Source organism: Alosa sapidissima, chromosome 10 (assembly GCF_018492685.1).
Source record: "Alosa sapidissima isolate fAloSap1 chromosome 10, fAloSap1.pri, whole genome shotgun sequence".
Taxonomy (NCBI): domain Eukaryota; kingdom Metazoa; phylum Chordata; class Actinopteri; order Clupeiformes; family Clupeidae; genus Alosa; species Alosa sapidissima.
Genome location: NC_055966.1, coordinates 9335373 through 9357643, shown reverse-complemented (window position 1 = coordinate 9357643; position 22271 = coordinate 9335373). Strand labels below are relative to the sequence as shown.

Genomic DNA, 22271 nt, shown 5'->3' with positions numbered 1-22271 from the left:
AACCTCTTTTAACCAAGTGGGGCTTGCAGGTTGTGTTAAATTCTATGGAGACAAGACACCACGAGAGTTTCTTTGACATGGTTTATTTCTGAGCTCTTGGGTTAACATATTAGAACAAAACCTGGTTGTCTGGTTAAAAGCTAACCCCCCCCCCAGCAGTATAAACAGTTAACTACAGTTATAAATACACCAACTGTCACAGCACTGAAATTTATGAATGCCTTTTCCCCCTCTGTTTCTTTTTTTTTTCTTTTTTTAATAGACTTATCCAGTTTATGCCTCTAAGCATTGAGAATAACCGTAGGACGTGCAGTCACAAGAATGGAACTAGAAGCAAACTGGACAGAAGAGGCATCCGGCATTACAAGGTACGCTGAGCATCAGTGGGAAGGAGAGGATAGGGAAAACCGCCCTCCTTTCTTTCCCAAACCCTTCCTTGGAAACTGTAGCAACGAGGCACTATTGTCTTTTTTTTTTTTTTTTTTTTACAGTATCAATAGGGTTACTATTTGACCAGGAATGACTAAGAAGCATTTACACCATATCACTTTTAATCTTTTAATCTTCAAGGACCAACAGCAAATTAGAGAACAATGCTTTGAAGCAAGCCACAGCCTCTGCCCTTTTTCACAATGGCTGCTGGTTGGGGTCTAGAAACTCTGCCATCCTTGACCCCCGTAATTCTCAAATATATGTTTCCACAGCTGAACAGAGCCCCTCTCAATACCATCACAGGTCAAGGATCACTTAACGGAATAAACTTCATTAAAAATGTCCGTCCCCCTCCCCCCTTAGCCCTTCTGTACAGACAAACAATAAATCCATTTTTATAGGACAACAATCTCTCTTTTATCAAAATAAAATCTTACCCAATAAAATGATGCACATTTCCAAAAAAGGTAACATGTATCTCCATTTACATATACATTTTATGTACATGCACAGACGCATACACACAAACACCCACACAAACTCACGCACGCACGCATCTATATACACACCCAAACTCGCAGATTATTTTGGCAGAAAGAACATGGTTCATCGTTTAATTTGTAAACAGCTCTGTTCTCACTCAGCTTCCTGGTACATTCACTGTTCCTGTTTGCAACCTCTCCCATATATAAAATCACTCTGTTTTGTGCTTCTTTCCCCCCCTCTCCCATGAAATCATGGCGTGGAGGGCTGCTGAGCTTCTTTTCATGAGGGCTCTGCTTTAACGCGCCACGGACACCGTCACTCTGTGACCGATGCTGCCGCTGGCCAGCGGCACTCCCACCTAACCGGGAATCGGCTTCTCCGAGGGGCTTAAGCGAGGAGTGGGCGGGTGGGAAGAACGGGGTGGGGGGGCAGACACTGATGGATCAGAGGACGGAGGAGCAGACGGAGGAGCAGACGGAGGAGCAGACGTCGCTCTCTTCCCGCTTCTCTCTCTTCCCGCGCTTCTCTTTTTCTCCCCTTTCTCTTTCGCTTCGTCGCGGTCAGTTCTCCTCGTCCGTGATGTTTTCTTGGCTCTGCTCCTTCTCGGGGATGACCTGAAGGCTGCGGCGAACGCGGCTTTCGGATCCTCTGCTGGAGCCCCCCCCCATGCCGCCGCCCTTGGCGAGCTGGCAGGTGAGAGCGGCGTAATGGATCTGCTTAAGGTTCTCCAGCACTTCACTGCGAGCGTGTTTCAGGAGGTCAGCCTGGCCCTGGACAAGAGAAAGACAGACAGTGAGAGAGAGAATAAACAGCAAATGAGGGACAGAGCAAGACAGACATGGAACGTGAGTGATAGCGAAGAAGTGCGATAGTGAGAGACTGCACAGAAAAAAAACACATACATCCAGCAAAAGGACCTGTCGGTGAGGGAGACAGCATGGGGAAGAGAAAGAGAGATGGACAAACAGAAAAGAAAATAGCACTGAAAAGAGAGAGTGAGGGAGTGACTGGGAACGATTGAGCAGCTGCTGGAACAGGCTGAGCCCGTAGGGCAGCGGTCAGAGCTGTCTGGTGTATGGTGCCACGGAGGGGTCAGATATACACACACACACACACACACACACACACACACGCCTGATGCACAGGAAAAGATGGAGGAAATAAGGCCCTTGATCGAATCAGTGGGCTGTCAGGGCAATGGAAAGGCGAGTCTGCGAGCCTTCCCATGTCGGCCACAACAGTGGTGACCCTTGCCTCAGCCACAGTCGATGCTGGCATGATGCCAACATGTGCTAATGCAAGTCTTTGGGGGGAAACACACACACACACACACACAAACTAGGTAAAGTTTGTAGAAATGCACGGTGTATAAATATTCAAAACAACAAAGGTGACAGGCAGATAGTATGGAGAGGGCACACATAAACATAGCATGTCCAGGGAGTAGCGGCAGCCAAGCGCGCCAGGGTTCACTCACAACCAGATGTCAGCACACACCTGACCACATACAGTACTCTCCAACTCAAGGTGACAACATTTGAATTAAATTTTGTTCAGGATAATGATATTCCCCACCATGCACGTTATTCATACTATAACAAACATACTGTAACTATCAGGTGGCTGAATCTCTGAGCTCAGGGGCTGTTCAGGACCCGCTCTGTTGAATACTAGTTACTATGCAGGACGCCACCCTGGGCACTGGAGCGGGTCATGATTGCGAGGCGGCAGCAGGTCTATAGCCTGGAGGGGCACTCAGAGGTGGCGGTGCTCAGAGGTGACCGAGCGACCTGGGTGTAATAATAATCTCCGTGGTTTGGCGACCCTTTCGGCAGGACACACTCTATTATCCGGGGACAGATTCATTAATTACGGCAAGAAAGCATAACGTATCATGCTGCCATCTTAATTACCACATGCAAATATCACGAATAAATATGTTGAAGGTCAGTGGCTTATAATTACCTCTAGCGATTTTGGAGAAGGGGTGAAAAAAGGAAAGGTTTTTGAAATGGTCGGTGGAGCCCGATAGCTTATCGGTAAACAGTACATGAACATCTGGTTGCTAGGTTACGGGGACGCTGGCGAGACACGCCGCTCCGTCTGGCATCATGTTTTTGTTTGTTTTTATGTAATGTTCGTAATTGAATGTAATTTCATTTTTTGTATTGATTTGTCTAGTTAAATGTTTTCTCTCTTTATTTACGTTATTTTTGATAGTTTTCGTGTTATTCTCTTAGTCCTTTTTACTGCTTTCAAGTCGGCTGATGTTGTTAACGTCTGTCCATTGGGAGCTTGCTATGGCTAGCTTTTGCCCTGGGCCTCTTACATCCTTCCCATCCATCTGTGAGCCGGTGCTGCACTTCGCTGTCTGGTCGAGGGGATTTCTCGGGACAGCAGCTGGAGCTACTGCGAAAGATCTGCCGAGGCCGCCAAGCTGTTTCTGACCTGTGAGCTGCCATGCCAACTGCCTGGAGTCTGGATTGAGCCGACTAACGTTAACGTTAACGTTGAAGAACTCTGCATTACGGACCAACAAACTGTCGCTGTTATAAGTCCACCGAGTTGCTGATCTACAAGATCGCCCACGACTTTCGGACTGGTATGCTTCCAGTGATCTCCACACAACAAGGCCTAACGTTCATGTTATCTCCAGACTGCCAGTGAGTGTAAAGAACTTTGTTGGCGTTGCATCGGTTGTGGAGACACAGCTGTGCGCAGTTTCACGCGAGTCATCATTGCCCCTGGACATTTTCAGCCGGTTGGAAATTGGACTAATTCTATTTTTATTTTTTTTTAATTTTATTTATTAATTTGTTTGTTGTCTGTCTTGTATGTCTTGGTGTCACGGGTACGCTGGCGCCTACGCCGCTCCTTCTGGCATCTTTTGCGTTTGCTATTTCTTAAAAGTAGTTCTATGTCTTGGTGTCACGGGTACGCGGGCGACTACGCCGCTCCGTCCGCTATTGTCTTTGTTAGTCTATGTGTCAATGACAATGTCTTATATGTGGAGCGCTTTGGGTTGCACTCTGTGCATGTTAAATGTGCTATACAAATAAAATTGACTTGACTTGAACGATGAGTGATGGTGCAATGAGACTGGATGGACTGGGGGCCTGCGTGGCCGTACCTTAAGGATGGTGATGTTCCAGGTGAAGCTCTCCACAGACTTGTGCAGCTTTCGGCCTTTTAGGCCCTCCTTCAGGGCCAGGTCATGTAGGTTCTCATGGAACTCCATGGCTAAAGAAATCACATACGGGGACAGAGTTAGCTATTTTCTCCCAGTGGCCTTTGACATCGGAGAGTTTGTTTTCTCCCATCTTCATCTTTGCCCTACACATGGGATCAGGATCTCTCATCACGCACTGTTGACTCCCGGGAGAGATCCTTTGAAGGATTGAATCAAAATTAAGATCAAAGCTATATGAAAGAATCCTGTGAGTTTTCAAGACTAATGAAATGTACACCCTAGCATGACCTTCCCTAAGCTTGATCATGTGATGCTCAGCCAATTATTCTGACATGGGTTAGGTGAGAAGGGGGCACACAGTGAGGTACCAGATAAGGATGTTCTTATTGTGACATGTGGACCTGCTTCACTTGGCAGTGTTTGATGTTTTGTATCCAGACCAATACCTGTTAGGGGTGCCAGGTGAAATTGAATAAGTCAGTTCTTTCCTTAAGCACTGTGTTGCAAATGAGGATTGTAAGTGGAAATGACACCGCAAGGAAACAGGTGTCCAAGACAACGGGAGTAAAAGGTGAAACAGAGAATAAGAAAGAGGGATAGAGGAAAAAGTAGGGGAGCGAGAGAGAGAGAGAGAGAGAGAGAAATCAAAATGTCCCCCGTACAAGGAGAGAGGCGTGGGCACATCAGACATAAAATCCTTTTATACTGCATTAGCATGGAACAGAGGGCGGATTTGTCACCAGCCAAGCTCTTGCTTCCCCCCACTGCTTCCTCTCCCCCCCCCTCTTTCCTTTTAAACAACCCTACTGCCATCCTGTTCTCAGTAGAACTGACTTCAAGAGTTCCATCCAACAGGCTGTCGACGGAGAGACCAAACGGCAGCATCAACTGAGGCCTCTCTCTCTCTCTCTCTCTCTCTCTCTTTTGCTCTCCCTCTCTCTCTGATGGAGTGGCTTTATTTGAGGGCCTGGGGACTGGCACCAGATAGGGGCACCTCTCAACAGTCCAGCGCGGGCGGACACTGTTGTTTCTAATGACGCGTGACTGTCCTGAAGATGGCAAGCGGTGGCACACGCACAGCAAGAGCCTCACTCCTCTTCACTGTAGCTGTTGCCTAGCAACGTGCAGTGCTGTAGAGGGCTTGTGGGAAAGCCTGTATTGTCAGCCTGTGCTCAGCTGTGTTTTAAAAACTCAAGCCCCTCTGCCAACGCCTCAGTGGTGGCAAACGGCAAGAACACAGGCCTATGCCCTTTGACAACCACTACAAGTCTGATATACTGTATGGTGAAATGCTGAGGCTAATCACATCCTGCTTTTTGAGCCCTGGATGTTGGCCCACTGACGAATATATACATGTACATGCTCACATGCCTCTATATACACTTTATATATATATATATATATATATATATATATATATATATGTAACCTGCGTTATGTTGAACCTGTGCGATTCAGCCCTGCACACGCCCGGACTCAAACCTGCGAAACAGCAGCACCTCGGATCGGGAGTCAAGCGTGCTGATAATCGAGCAAAAAGCCCAGGCTGCTAGCTTTCATGCCAGCACTGCTCTTGAGGCGTCGGGGAGTGAGGTTTACTAACGTTCCACACACACAGCTATGCTAAGTGACCCCAAACTTTTGACCGGTAATGTATATATATATATATATATACAGTATATATACAGTTAAGAACAAAATTATTCATACCCCTGGCAAATATTGATTCAATGTTGATTTTCTCTTTATCAATATGTTTGTTCTGACTGAAAATGACACTACCACATGTCAAAAGGTTGTACGACAATGTGGTAGAAACATGGAATCAAAAAAATAAGCATTTTCATTTTTATGAAAAATGGCGTGTCCAAAATTATTCATACCCTTTAGTGTTAATTTCGTCAGACGAGACGAGAGGAAATATGTTCGTCAACGACCTTTTTTTTCATGACTAAGACGAGACGATGACGAGACGGCAGTAATGTCCTGAAACACTGACTAAGACTAGCCTAGAAATCTAGACGCGCCCCTAGCGGCAGCAAATTACATTTGCTGCCAGGGCTAGTCTAGCAACTCTCCGTTGGCTTGTGAGCTCCAGAAATCGAAACTTAATCAGGCCAATGAAATCGTGTATAGAGTCGTTAGGTGGGCTTAACATAATGATTGATGGCAGAGTTGCAACGGTTTGGCTTGAATTCCCTGCTACTTGAAAACAAATAAGATGGATGTTGCTGCTGGCGAACAGTGTGACACGAGTTAAGCTTTTATTAAGTTGGCAAACGTTTGAACTAGCCAACTAGCTCCGCTGGTGGGAAACGCATGGGACTCATAGCGCTGCCGCTGTCCTATTGCGTGCAGAGGGAATTTGAAAGACAACTGATTATCCCGCCCCTCGGATTGAGCACTGCGAACGGTGAGTGTCCAGACCCTACATTTTAATGTGGGTCTGGCTCGTCAGGCTAGACTAAGACTATCTTAAGATGCATTATTGTTGACGAAAAAAGACGAGACTAAAATGTTTTGCATGAAATAAAAACTAAGATAAAATCTCTCTTAATTTTCGTCTACAAAATAAGAAGACAGAATATCTAGCTGTTATGTTTTCAAAATATTCCGAATGAGTTCATACGCAACAGCTTTCCTGTAGGCTAGTCTACGTGCTGTTGCTGCAACCCTGTGGCTGCAACACGAAACTACATAGAACAAGAACACTGGAGTTAGCAAGCTAACTACCTAAGCTTTATGCCACAATGCTACATACCCAGAAGTTGAAGCTTCTCTTATACAAATTAACATCCCCCAGAATGTCCATACGAAAATGTTCATCATGTAATGTCAACTATTTAACTAGTTAGACTGATGATGCAAAGTTTGCTAGCAAGTAAGCTAATATGGAAAGTTCGCTAGCAAGTTAGCTATGGCTAAGATGGAGAGTCTGTTTGGGGAATGTGTTGTGTTTGGGCACATATCGCCATCTAGCGAGGCGGAGTAAAACATTAATACTTTGGCCTATGACAGTGTTTCTCAAACTTTTTCAGTTTCAGGACCACTTAACTAACCCTAGCTAAAAAAAAAAAAAAAAAGATTAGACCTACTTCAACAGTAGCCTATAATATAGTTCAGTGAGTAGGCCTACACAATAGGCCTACTCACTGAACCACTTTGCTTATTGTCTTTGCACTTTGCTTATTGTGTGGATTCATACTGTATGATTTAAACTGGCATATCTTACATAGACAGTGTTACAGAACTGTTTTTACATACAAGTTGGTTCAATATTGCAAACAACTCATCTATATTATATTTTACCACGTCTGCTCGCGGACTACTTGGGATAGCTTGCGGACCACCAGTGATCCCCGGACCACACTTTGAGAAACACTGGTCTACGAATATGACAGTGGTCCAGTCAAATCTTTTACTGTCTATGGTCAAATCCCAGCCGAGCTATAACTGTAGCTCGACTTACCTGTGCATGTAAACATACTGACTGACAAAAAATCAGAATGAGTAATTATAACAGACGAGTCGAGTCGTGTGTCCACGAGCCTTGTGGACACACAATATTGTTGGAAAATTGAGATGTGTGAAACACTATTTGACTCAAATGGTAATCAGAAATAATTTGTTATAAAAAAAAGACTAAAATGTGTTGACTAAAACTGACTAAGACTAAGATACCTTTAGTTTTCTTTTGACTAAAACTAGACTAAAACTTGACTAACAAAAATGATATTTGAATGACTAAATATGACAAAGACTAAAAAGGACATTTCGTCACAAGACTAAGACTAAGACTAAATTAAAAATAGATGACAAAATTAACACTAATACCCTTTTTAAATAATCAATGGAAACATCTATATTTGCATTCACAGCTCTCAAAATGGTTCTTATAATACCTACCAAGCCTCTCCATGTCTCCACAATGATTATAGACTGCACCTTTTTAACAGCAATCTGGGTTTTTAGTCAAAAGCGATTATTTGCCTTCCCTCTGGCCTTGTGCTCACTTTTTTGACGGATTGAGGTCTGGACTATGGCTGGGCCACTCTAAAATGTTGGTATTGTTCTCGGTTAACCATTTCTTGCTTTGTTTAGCTGTATGTTTTGGATCATTGTGTGGTTTAATGGTCCAATGCTGCCTATTGGGGCAGATCTCTCGGCAGACAGCCTGATCTTCTCCTCCAAAATTCTCAATTTGCTTGTTTTAGTGTTACTGTTTACTTTGAGAAGTTCACCAGGTCCCATTGTCTGAAAAACACCCAAAACGAATACATTTCTATAGCCATTCTCCACATTGTGGATGGTGTTTTGGTGGTTGAAATGTTCACTCCATCTAAAAATGGACCACTTGGTCATCTTGGATGCTGATCATGGATCACTCTTCTCCAAACATGTACAACTCAGCTGAACCTTTATAAGGGCACACCTAATTTAGCTTTCGCTGAATTTGTTTTGACCTAGGGACATGGCCTGAGATTGGCATAAAAAAAGAAGCATTACATTCCAATGACACCATGTCCATTTTGAATGTGGGGGTTAGAAAAGCATTCTTTTGGGATGTTTTTCAACCAGGGGACCTGGTGACCTTCTCAAGGTAAGCGGTAACACTAAAGCAAGAGGCTACACTGAGATTCTGGAGGAAAAGATCAGGCAGTGTGCATAGAGACCTGCCCCAATAGGCATCATTGGACCATTAAACCATACAATGTTGCCCTACTAAGGCAAAAGACCTTAACTCACCAGAGTGTGAAACTGAGAAAAATGACTTTAAAGTTATCTTAAATGTCCTGACAATTGAGTAATAGGTATAATATTGTAATTTTCACATTTTGTAGTGTTTACCTGTATTAATCTATCTACAAAAAAATTTGAACTCAAATTTGATCTTTGACCCTTTTTTGGAAGTTACTGTATTCTGCCTTAGTACTGCCCACAAAATGACAATCGGTCATACTAAGGCAAAATACCTTAACTTCTATTTTATAGCACAATGTTATGATAACAATGATAACTTTCACTTAAAATGTAAGCAATATTAACCCTATTGGACTCACTATGATAAAATGATTATATGAAAATGATGATTCATTTTTTTCTGTATTTCATACTCATAGTAGCCTACCACACTGACAGTCACTTCTGACAGATGTCAGAATTAGGAATGAGTGTTTTGATGTTTTAATATATATAAAGCATATTTTTCTGTTTGGATTGAGGCACTAATTTAGACTCATTGGCTTGTTTATTTTGATAACCAGCCTAGAACAGCAAAAATATTTCAGAATCATCCCATTGTAGCATCTTAATGTCTGCTGAAAAGTTTCAGTGAAAACATAAAAATTCATATTTCTTGGGATTTTACTTGCAGTATTTGCATTATTATAATGAAATCAGGAAAACATTTTGATGATGTGTGTAGGTCTTTTCAAAATTATGATTAAACACTGTAGCCTAGGCCTATACATTTTCCTGGATAGAATGGAAACTTGCAGATGCTAAAACTGCAAATTAGGTAGATTAGGATGTGATCGGTTGCCTTTATTTGGTCATTTTATATTACTGCAATTTAAAGCTGCCTGCTTTGCGACTAGCTTTAATTTCCCAACTAACCTGCAGCTACACTAAACTTTAGGATTGCATTGATAGAATTGACAGCCTGTAACAACTTGGGAGTTTTGACTAGCCGGCAGCAAAAAAACACATTGTCACACAGTGACAATTTTGTTATAGATACTATATATACATATAGTTCTATAACAAAATATAGTTCTATAATATAGCATCTATAACAAAATTATTCTTACCCCTTGGCAAATATTGATTTAATGTTGATTTTCTCTTGACCAATATGTTTGTTCTGACTGAAAACTACACTGGCACATGACAATAGGTGGCAAGACAATGTGGTAGAAACATGGAATATATATATATAATATAAATAATAATACATGCATAATAGTAGACTCATTAACACTTCAATGAAGTGTTTTGCTAATCAACCCCCCCCCCCCCCACACACACACACACACACATACACCCCATTTTCTAGCATCAGGTAGTATTTAGAAAGTTATTTTTAGCTGCATGTTGTTTTCCTGCGTGTTTTTTTGATTATCTACTATTTTGTCTATTATACTATCAGGATGTGATTAAATCCTCCTACAGTTCTACATCTGAGTCACACAGTTTAGGTTTATCCATCGGCATTGGTACACAGCTGCACAGACCTGATTTGTCAGCATCTGTTATTCACGGATGGTCAGCTTTAAATGCAGTGGCTTGGCTTTAAAATGCAGTGAGTGATTAGATAAGGTCATAAGTATATGGTAACAATTTAATCTCCCGAGGTAACAAGATATCGACATAGCAGTTGTAGGGGCTGAAATCTCTGCCATCCTTTAGGGCGGATGGAATGAAGTGTGGCTTTCCGGTTCTAAAATACGTGAGCGTAATCAAAGGCCTATGTTGATCTGTAATTATATAATGTGGGCCTTGTTTGGTTTTTGGAGTTTGCTCACTTGCTCATGCACACACACACGCACGCACACACAATACTAAAGAGAGAGCAAATGAAAGAGAAAGTTGATACCTTGAGACATTTTTCTCTGTGGGCAGTTTTGATGGATTATTCAGAACTTTGTATTTGTTGGGTTTCCATGGGGTGCTGGTCCACTTCTCCCCCTTGCTAACAGTCCTGACGGTGAATGTTAATGGTAATCTCTTTGTACATTGCGGTATATAGATTTATTAACATACCTCGGAATGCACATCTAGATTGATGCCTAGTGGGAACAACCTGTTTACTTATTTCTTTACATCACATGATCATTCACATGAATGTCACTTTGAAGTCTTTTGCAGTCGCTTCGCTTTTTTTAAGCAAAACATATAGATAGAAGAGGGTTACACCTGATGGATTTCATTCATTCTGGTCATTTTTCTTTTACATTTAACTTTTTTGTCTTGCATATTCTACATGAAAGACCTGAAAGCACATGTTTGTGGGAAAAATTAAGAGAGAAAGTGAGTGGTAAACTAAACTGCATAGCGAGTTTGATTTACAATATGTGATCCATTCAAGGGACGTCCCATTTTATTTGCCTGGTCACCTTAACATTTTTCTTTAACACTTAACATCTTTTTTCATGCATATTCTACAATAAAGACCTGGCAGCACATGTTTTTGGGGAAAAGGAAGAGAGAGAGAGAGAGAGAGAGTGGGAGAGAGGGGTAAACTAAACTGCGTAGGGAGTTTGATTTACAATGTGTGATCCGTTCAAGGCACGTCCCATTTTCTTTGCCGATGTGCCAGGACAACAGCGGATGAATATTTTATGTGGCCACCACCTGCAAATCAATAAATACTGAGCCTCATAACAACTGGCTCAGCTTGCTTATCCACGAGGCTTTAGAATGAGAAGACAGCAAGACCAGTAAAATGGAACATTCATGCCATTTTGAAAGCAGAAACTTGAGAAGACTGCTCATCCATAAGCAATTCCCATGAATCAAAGCCACCCTTTTAAATGCAAGGATTTGATTTCTGGGTATGTATGGAAGCAAGATCCATATATGCAATTGAGTATGATATAACATGTATTTTAAATAGATATGTCTGAAAATGTACATGGATCTCTTTTCTTTTTTGAACCACCATTAACTTCAGTGCAGCCTTCAGTGTGTCCTTTGGAGCCAAACCCACACTATGTCAATGACTGAACAGTGAAAGAACTCTGATATTTCATTGAGCCTAGATTCTAGCACCATTGAAAAGCTTACAAATGCAATATTAACACCCAGATGAAGTGCACTCAATGCATTCAGTGCAGTCAATGAATAGCCGTATTACTGACATTTGGAGACAGACCAAATTGTACTACACCTGGTATAATTGGTGGTTGAGGAGAGAACTTGATTGAGTCTTACGCTATGATATGCGACCACATGCACCATAACAAATTATACTGATATGTCAGAAACCACCACCATCAAGAATCAATTGACAATGTAAGTTCTAAAGAGATCTGATCACTGATATCTGAATGTCATGGTAACCTCAAAAAAAAAAAAACTTGGATATTAGCAAACTAAGGCTTCATTGTAAACCTCTTAATTGAAGTGATAATGAAGCGGTTTGAAACATGTCTCAAAGCAGAACCTCACACAGGTAGAACAAAAAACAGTGCATAATAATAGTTGCATAACAAGCAAGGGATAATTATCTTGTTCTCTTTTGATATTTCTGTGAACTCATTCATGGTTTAGCTCTTTGAGACATGAGAATTGCACCTGAAATTCATTACCCTATGTACGATCACTCCCTCTCTGTCACACACGGACAAATGTGCCTACACACACAAACATGCACAATCTTTTACCTGCTTTCTGAGTTTGAAGTATCCTCTCGTAGACCCCCTCAGAATTTTCCAATAGTGTTTTACTGGTCTGGATCATCTACCAAAAACAAAACATGAATTTAGTGTACTGGACAGGATCATGTAATCCATTATGTCTACTCACAAAATGACCTGAGATAACCACTGCATCCCTTTCAAATATGAAAAGGATGAGCATAGTAGTTTTTTTTTTTTAAAGCTTAGTTACCAGAAGTGTTCAGAAACACGAAGGACGTTATCAGATTCAAGTGCTGTGTGGTATAAGCTCACAATTTCACGGATCATCATTGCCCTTGGACATTTTCAGTTGGTTTGGAAATTGGACTAATTTTAACATCACCTTTCCCCTTTTTAAATATATTTTCTTTTTTTTTTCACTTTTTATTTGTTTATTTGTTTTGTTGTCTGTCTTGTATGTCTTGGTCTCACGGGTACGTTGGCGACTACGCCGCTCCGTCCAGCATTTTTTGTATTTGTTATTTTTTAAATGTATTTGTCATGTCTTGATGTCATGGGCACGCTGGCGACTACACCGCTTTAAAAATAAAACTGACTTGACTTGACAAAATGGCTGCTAAATCGTGAGCACAAATGGCTTCAGAATCAATAGATGAATAGAATAGAATAGAATCAGTTTCTGGACTTCTCACTTCCTCCTGATGATACTTCAGAGGCACATATCTGGTAATAACATCATAAATAAAATAAAGAAGCATCCACCCCACAGCCTCCTAAGATAGAACTACAGAGGGATGTGTGTAAATAACTATAGTCTTGTTATGAAATGACACCTTGAGCTATGCTTCAGTTGGATCGCCTGGACTTTTACTGCCGTTAGTGCCATTTATCTGCCAAGGTTATTTTTCACTTTAATTGACTGCACACACTTTTATTGACCTCCAGACTGTTTTAAGTTCCCATGGTTGTTCTTATCGTACAACCAGAGGCCTTGGGAATCCGTTTACACTTCTTAAGCCCCAAAAATAACATCTCAAAGCATGTCCTACCAACCAATTGAGCATAATGGTTCTGGGACTAAAGCAAAATTACCGCATGTGTTTGTCAGAAATACAATCACAACTGATTTAGTCAGGCCAATCTAAATTACCGTATCTGTGTTAAGTCTATTTATCAATCGATAAGAACTGCTGCCATTATGTTTTCACTGGAGGCACGTATAATCTAAAATTGGAAAGGACTTCAGCGTGATTCTCACATTGCTCCACTTTACATCCCATTAGTGCCACAGGTATGGCTCTTTATACAAAGAATGTCACTCTAATTGATTTATACATTCCCGTAGTGACTTAAGAGAACCAAAAGGTCATGTATTAAAAGGGCACGGTGTCCTCAGTGTCTGCCAAGAGAGAAAAACACAGAAAAAAGGAGGACGGCTTTGGAGTACATTTCTATGTGACAGTCTGTAGTAGGAGCAGTGCCCGGTGGTATGGACATTGGGGGCAATCAACAGAACAAGCAAACTGTCCAGCTGTCCTGGTCAAAGTCATGACTTGAAAATCATTACAGGCAGCAAGCTTATAAAAAGCATAACTTTAAGTTGAGATAATAAAATACACTCTTAAAACGAATGTGTTGTCCCTATCTGGACATGGCCATATTCTACTGCCCTTCATTCTATTCTTACTGTTCTTTTTTTATTCTTCTACTCTTTGTATGGTATTTATTTTTATTCTTATATGTTAAGTGTGTTGTACTTTGAGGGCAAAGATTAACCGGAGTCAAATTCCTTGTTTGTTTACGCAAACCTGGCCAATAAAGCTGATTCTGATAAAAAGATGGGTTAAAAAAAACAATGCAAGTTGTGTCGTTTTCAATGCAAGTTGTGTTATTTAATATTGTGTAACAAATAAAAAAAAGCAATGTGTTGGAAACAACACAAACTATGTTGTCCCTATCTGGACACAGAGATGTGTTAAAAACAACGCAAGATGTGTTGTTTTCCACACATTCATTTTAAGAGTGTAAGGATGGCAGGAAATGAAGAACAATAACTGCCTCTGGGCTGTGTGTTATGGACTCTACCATCTACTTGTGCTTATCAGATGGTTCTGTGGTGGTTCAGCAAGTGGATCTCAATTCAGTTTCAGTTCTGTTCTACAGCATACATTACAACAACTGAATCTGTACCAATGCACTTATCAGGGCCTAAGGCCTAAAACCCAAGAGCAAGCACAAAGGTGACAGTGGAAAGGAGAAAAGAAAAAACTCTACAGGAAGAAGCCTTGAGCAGTACCCAGATCAGAAAAGTGGGCCCATCTGCCTGAGGGCAACACAGCAAGAGTGTGTGTGTCTGTGTGTGTGTGTGTGTGTGTGTGTGTGTGGGGGGGGGGGGGTTGCTGGCTGGATGGTGAGCAAACAGCCAGGCCTGTGACCCATCCATGCAGGTTTCATCATTCAGGTCACATGCATTACACACTCTTGCTGTGAGACAGGAAGACAAGCTGCTTGGGGGAGGGAAGTGGAGGGGCGGTGCCGAAAAGGAGGGAGTGTGGCATCAGCTTTGCATGAAGGGGGCTGTTTGTGACATTCCACAGCTGCAGCACCAGATTCAAGGCTGCCATGCCCACTGTGATTACACTACTAATGGGTGAAGAAATTACAGCCTTGGTGGCTGACCCACCACAACGGGGGTATTTATAGTGCAGAGGCACTCAGGGCGGAGGATGTGAACCCCGCAGCATGCCTCTTCGGCTCAGTGTGTGCTGGAGCAAGGCGAGCCAGGATCCGCTGCCCCACAAGAATGCAGTGCGCTGTTTTGATGTAAGCCTGTGTTTCTCCAGACCACTGAGTTACACAAGGCCAGGCTGTAATGTAATGTATGGGACAGCCCTGATCAAACGGCACTGCACAGGAGCAGAAACATAAAAGTGAGACCACAGGCTCCCAGAGCTGTGGACTATGGTAGTGTTCTTTTGATCTAGTTTTTGTCACCGCCGTCCATTGTTCACAGATAAATCCCATCAACAAAGTCTTGTCTCATGGCTGTGACCGTGTCTTGTCATTGTCAGCCAGTTGACTAATGATCCAGCAGGGACTCTGAGACACCATCCAGTGTGTCTCTATTAAAATGCAGAACAGTGCCTGGTCTCGAGTGTACACCCTCACACAGTGATTTTTGGTTTGGGTTCATGACAAGTGCATCTCCTCAAATGGGCACGCTAGAGTATTTCCATCTTGTGGTTCATGATTTATTGACAGTGTTCTGTATTTCACAGTGTCTTTCAATCAATGTGACATTGTACTTCACAATACTGTCACTGTCTGATCTCTAAGTAACTTCCACTTCTATTTCTATCATCAGATTCTAGCAGTTTGCTGTAATCTTTCAAATAGCTTTAATTTTGCTGATGAACACACATCCACTTTCTCCAAAAGATTAAGTATTCATCAGATAACATCAGCGAATGAACATCTACTTTATTGAAGATACACTTTTCTGACAATAAAATCCATATCATCATTTGCTTGAGTGATTGAGTGCCTAACAAACTGAACACAATCTAAATAACTTTAATGTGAGCTGGCATTTGTAGTTAAGACTGCTATTTATAAAAACTGCCTTTCTGCCCTATTGAACAATTCACTTATTTTTTACAGACATCCCTTGTGTCTGAACACAGTGTGCCTTTTCCACTCTGGAGAAGGATCCATAATGGCCACATTAAGTAAATGGGATTCAAAGCTATGCTAATGGCCGTCTGTGTTGAGCTGTAGTCCTCTAACCTCTGCTGTTCCACAGTTAAAGCAATATGCACCCATTTGTCACCTTCACGCATGCCTCCCTGTGGATAACATTATATGCTTAATACAAAATACATTTAGTCAAGTGAAATGTCAAAGTATGCATATTTTATGTTGATTATAATGCATTGTAATTGCAAATTACTTTGATGAGATTTTTTTACCGACCTGGCCACAAACTGGACCTCTCAGTTAGAGTGATGTAGCTTTCAGTTTTATTTACAGGTTTTTAAGTAAATAAAATAAAACACATATTGCTACATTATATTTAGTTTTGTATGGAAAATAGCATAACATATTTAAGAGGCTTGTCAATGTTCACAGCGTAAGCATTTAGAAATGATGAATCAATATGGGAGTGTCTGAAACGACCTTACATAACAACGGTCTGCTGTGTAAACAACATCCCTATTATTTAAAACATCATCATTCCGCTTATCACCCTGCATGTTTCAAATAATCAAAAATCTGGCAAAACTCCACCTTTGATCCCTTGTCAAAGAGCTTAGACAACAAAGTACTGCAAAAAATCTGAACCTGCTGTTGTGTTCTGTGATTGATATCTCAGGTGTTTAAAAGGTAATTAAATACTAATGGAATACAATTTAGTAGTACACTACTTTTAGACATGCACAAGACAAGTAAGGATTGGTGATTATTTTGCCTGAGCCATTTCTCATAAAAGTGTATACAAATTTGTGATGATGTGACGTGTTCTATTTGAGCATTTTGAGGTTGACTTGATAAGCTTCTCTCACCGTGTCATAGGCCATGATAACTTTCTTCAGCACCTCTGGGAGGACACCTTGGGGCTCCATGGAGGGGTACTGGTCTTTCAGGTTAAACAGCAAGACAGGACTGTTGTCTGGCCCTGTCAGACGAGACGACAGAGCCAGTATGCACTGCTTCAGGTTCGCCACCGCCGACAGACCACATAGCTCTTTGAAGGACACTATTGCATTCTGCAGAGTCAAAGACACACAGACACACATTGTGCGCAGTCTGTAGGATTACTACAACATATAGTAATTCGAGATATTAAAATTTAACTACATTTACCATGCAACAGTTTGTTCATTCAGAGTAAGTGTAAGGCCACTCTCTTATGATGTAGTAAATTCACCAGCTTCCTTAAATGAAACATATTTGATCTCTAATCAACAAGAGCTGCAACAGGAAGTGGTTTCCACATGTGTTCCCTGTCTGACTGTAATGCACAAAAACAATGTTTGCACACAGACATATGCATATACAGGGGGCCAAATTTACACACTGCGAAAACAATGGCAAGGACAGTGGGAGAAAAAAAAAACAATATATTTTAAGCCTCATAGTTAGCTGTTTGTTTTTGAATGGAAAATGCAATGTAAACAAAGCTCAGAAAATAAACTCAATGTGTTATGAAATACCAAAACACAGCAACCCTGTCAGGAAACAAGACACCAAGGAAACCATCATTGCCCTGAGGAACTTAGTGAATGTCTGAGGGCTTTCAAAAGAACTAGATCTCAAATGAATGTTGTATGTAGTGGACCTAATATAAAAGGTATTAGAAATTGGTATTCTGTTCTGGAAGAGTGAGAAGCGAAAGCAATATATTTGGGCTTCAGTGAAGAAGGTGGGGAAATAACAGCATATCCTGGTTTCCCCTTGTTTTCACTGTTGCTTTGTATTTTATGACAGTAACACTGCTACTGCTATTCTTTAGTCAGCTTAATATTGTTTATAGATGTATTACCGAGAGATACAGTACTTACAGACATACCAGGCAGTATTATATAAGAGGTTTTCCATTTTAAATATTAAACGGAATTCTGATAAGCTGCTAGGAGCTACCTGTGGTTCTGAACAGAGCCCACTTCCAAGGGCTTGGTGTGGGATCTTACCAGTGCGCCATTCAGCTTTGAAGTCTCCTTCAGTTCTGTCTTGCCAATTGCACAACATCAAGGTATTAGGTTATTTCAGCTCTGATTAAATCACGCCTAGGGGTTTTGTTTTGCCCCAAAAGGGGTTCCCACTACAGATGCACAGGGTCTTTTGAAGTAGAGCTGGCTGTGATCTATGCTTAACACTGAGGTCATTTTCATAAAGACCAAAGACACTGCCCTCAATAAAATAAGCGGATCATTCACCTCCCCTAACAATGACTCCGTATGACGGTTTTACAATATGATATGACCATGTCTTTCAAAAACATAATGAGGGTGTTTAGTATGTAAATCATTACCTGCACATTTTCTCTGAGGTCTGTGGCTTCTCTTAGCGGCAGTGTAGCAGTCTTGAAGACATCATCCACATTCTTTATGAGCAGTATCCTCATGGTGGCATACTCACGGCTCCTTTTACCCTTTCTTACAGACAGACCCCTCTTGTGGGGTTTGCCCCCACCTCGGCGGTTGGTTATGGCCACATGCACAAACAGCCAGGTATGAGGAAGGACTTCTCCAGTGAGTGACTGAAGTGGAATATGGCGAAAGCCTGGCTGCAGGCATTCAAACGGAATTGTGTACTGGCCAATAAACTCATCCCCAATGTAGTCATCATCCAACACCACAAAGCGTACCATTGCTAACTCCGGGAGGTTGATTTGAAACTCACAACTTTCATCGAAAAGGGGATTGTCCCCGTTTTGATTGACAGTTTTAGTCCTTTGCTCAGCGCAATCTGCAGGAATGCCGTGGATCTCCACATATATGTAGGGGTCCACAACATCCCCTTTGGCACCTGAGCCCTTAGGTTTAGGAAAATTTTGTCCACTGATGATCTTTATGTGCAAGAGCTGGGGAGACACACCGGGCACTGAATCTTTAGTATTGGCACTGAAATAAGAAACCTGTTCCCTCATAATGGCTGGACGCAGAACATAGCCACAATTACCATTCTGTCTGAACCAGCCGATATTCAGGTCCATCATTAAACCAGGGGTTTGGTAATTCATGGCCACTATCTGGCAGCCACACTTCCAGAAGTCCTGAGGATTCATATTGCTGGAGTCTATTCGCATTGGACTAGGGTACACACGAGCCAAGAATTTCTTGTTGTAGTTGACAAAGTCCCCAGGGAAGTCTGTGGCACATCTGCCTGCAAAAACTTCATTAAATGAGCAAAGTTCCCAGTGCTTCTGGTTCTGAAATGCCGTTGGGAAGTCTTTGAACTCAATGGATTTGCACAGAGTCACCAGGTCTGAGAGGTCTTTGGAGAGCTGGAGTTTCTTGGGCAAGGCGACTGTTTGCTGTTCACCACTATCAATGTTCATCCTCTGAGACATCTCAGCCCCTTCATCCTCGTCAGTCACTTCACCCTCTGAACTTGTGCATGAAGGGGGCAACTTCTTACCCTTCAGAAGAATTCTGCCCTTCAAAGCTGAGGGAGAGGGTAGGTAACTGTCCTCTGGTTTGGGGGTACCTGTGTAGAGTTTATCCCCCAATATTTTTTTGAGGTGTTGAAACATGACCCTCTGCTGCTTTAAGGAACAGTGGTTTTCCAAACAGACTATCAGAGGGTACTCAGAAGCAACAAATGCGTATTTGTTAATGATGTCTATGACACTGCGGAAGACGATCTGTGAGGTCATTGTATGTCCTGTATAAATGACCGGCTCATTGTCTGGCCCATCCCAAACATCCAGCTCTACACTACGGCAACCCATCTTCAGAGCACGGATATATCCTGTGATGTCAGAAGGTCCCCTGAATTGATCCTCAATCAGGTAGGTATTGTGGGATGCATTGATGTAGTAGTGGGACAGTGGCTGGGTCATATCTTGGCAAACTGTCTTTTGTTCTGGTTCAAAAATGTGGCAGTCAGGTGACATGAGGTAATTGGTGAATCCATCAAGGGAGAGCCAGCCTTTCTGTTGGCCCTCTTTGGAAGGTTCGTACTTCTGAATGACCTCCAGACTGGTGTCCTCGCTGACTTGGGCCATGCCTTGCTCTGCCTCCAAAAATATCATTAAATCTTTAGTATCAAGGAATTCCTTGTTACTAGAGAATTGGACGAGCAAAAAGTAAATTTCTGGTCTCGTGCAAAGGTCATGGAAGACCTCAGTGAACTCTTCCAGACTCACATCACATCCAGTCTTTTCTTTTAACTTGTGCAATTCTTTGAACTTCAGCTCAATCTTCACGTTTTTGAGTCCAGGGTTTAAATTTTTGATCAGCTGCACAGCAGTACACAAACTAAGGTGTTTGCTACCATTGACATCAGCTTCCTCAAAGAGTTCACTAAGCCAGGATGTTCGCAAGTTGTTCTGGCTGCTTTCAATCATGTTTAATGTGTGTTTCCCATATGATATCAGATACCTGAGTCCAGTTACCCAAATATTGGCCACATCTGCAGAATTCGCTACCAAGTCCAGGGATTCATAGTTCTCTCCACAGATTATCGAGAATGCACAATCCTCTGATATCTGATCAGAAACACCATTGGTTCTGAAGGTGTCCGTGTTCTTGCCAGTTCGCACCTCTCTGATAGATTTGATGTCGATCTTGGCCTTGTCAGACTCCTTCTTGGAAGGCTCCCATCGGAGGGACTGCATGTCGGCATCCAGGAGGAAGTACCGGTGGTACACACGGGAGTTGGACCGCACCTTCCTCAACTCGGACCCTTCCACCATGGCATTGATGCAGTCGCTGGCACTGCTGATCTTCTTCTCTGTTGGCATGCTGCTGAATGAAACAGTTTTCTTCCTTTCCTTCCGTTGCCTTGAGCCATCCTGGGGAAAAAAAGAGTTCAAACTGTCACAACACATGACATTCCTGAATTATTTCATGTGGCCTGATGATGAATCATTGACAGAGATAAAAGGCCAAATGCAAACAATTTCGCTAGGGACTATTAAATAATGTGTAAATAAAGAAAAAACGGGAAGTGTCGTATAACACTGCAATAGGTGACTTTTTTATTTCAATGTGTTGCAAAGTGTCGTATTACACTGCAATACGTGACTTTTTTATTATAATGTGTTGACTAAGAGTGTTCAGTAGATTAAAAGGCCACTTCAAATTATTTATTTTATTTCAGCAATGTACCATCTGATGCTCTAAGCACTGGCTAATTAATCACTCTTATGATTCATTAGCTGAAGTTATCACAAATTACAATTATAACTGCTTTTGTCATTTGCACTTAGCTCAAAGCAACATGATGCATGGGGCTGGATATTCCCCATTTAGAATGCTCAAGTGAAAAACTACCACTACAAAAGGAAATGCTATGGTTTATGTGTGAGTTTCAGAAGGTGACAACACATTCACACATTCCTTTACGGAAATTACAATTTAGTTCATGACATTGAATTTCAGAAACATTATGGACATTATTCATATTTTTTGGCATAAACAAAAATGATTCCTTCCTTAATAGATATACAGTTGTGTGAGAACCATTAAGTTTGGGGCAGTACTGTAGAGATGTGCTATGTAAAGTGCTAAAAAGGCTCTTTGAGTGAAAAAATAACCAGTGAAGTGTGTGCCCTGTTCTATGAAGAGTTCTGTGCACGTATGAAGTACTCTCAATGAGCTTTTTGGAAGAGCAAAGAGGAAGCACTGCTCAACCAGCACATACAATTGGACAATCCATCTGAGGCTATATGGCGAGAATTGCGACCGGGGCAACAATGATTCTATCAATACGTGGGCCTTGTCACTACATTATTGAGATTATTTCCCTTTTGTGACACAGGAAGTATTACAATTCGATCCTGCGGTACATAACGATTTAATTCTCACATATATTACATTTCATAAACTGGTATTATCTGCAGCTACCTTGGTGTAGTACATTTGTCCTCAACTGACTTTCTTTACGATTTTTTTCTATGATGCAAGAGAAGAGCAAAGTGTTGTGCCATCCTGTGGACTTCAGTATCAATATTATCACAACTGATGTACTACCAAAATAAAATAAAACTCATAATGTTAAATAAATAAATACAGTGATACTTGGCACTGCTCTAATGATATTGTACCAAAAATATCACTATACTAAACTTAATACTT

General features: G+C 41.6%; 1 protein-coding gene and 1 long non-coding RNA gene across 4 annotated transcripts in view; one reads left to right on the top strand and one right to left on the bottom strand.

Annotated features, from left to right (window-relative positions):
• The window catches only part of LOC121721505, a 119544-nt gene extending 119023 nt beyond the window's left edge, over window positions 1-521 (top strand). For both annotated transcript variants that reach the window (XR_006034859.1, XR_006034857.1), the window contains one exon: window positions 263-521. This is a non-coding gene — a long non-coding RNA (uncharacterized LOC121721505). The remainder of the gene's footprint in view (window positions 1-262) is intronic.
• The window catches only part of LOC121721500 (inactive phospholipase C-like protein 2), a 42065-nt gene continuing 19880 nt past the window's right edge, over window positions 87-22271 (bottom strand). The window contains exons 2-7 of one of the 2 annotated variants that reach the window (XR_006034856.1): window positions 18500-20986; window positions 17031-17234; window positions 12493-12568; window positions 4049-4158; window positions 1424-1688; window positions 87-1383 (exon numbers count right to left, since the gene is read on the bottom strand). Coding sequence is in view for 1 of the 2 variants with exons in the window: in XM_042108472.1 (XP_041964406.1) it covers window positions 1479-1688; window positions 4049-4158; window positions 12493-12568; window positions 17031-17234; window positions 18500-20986 (3087 nt within the window). In the remaining variant the exon portion in view is untranslated. Of the gene's footprint in view, window positions 1689-4048; window positions 4159-12492; window positions 12569-17030; window positions 17235-18499; window positions 20987-22271 lie in introns of both variants that reach the window. The other variant, XM_042108472.1, reaches the window with a different exon arrangement.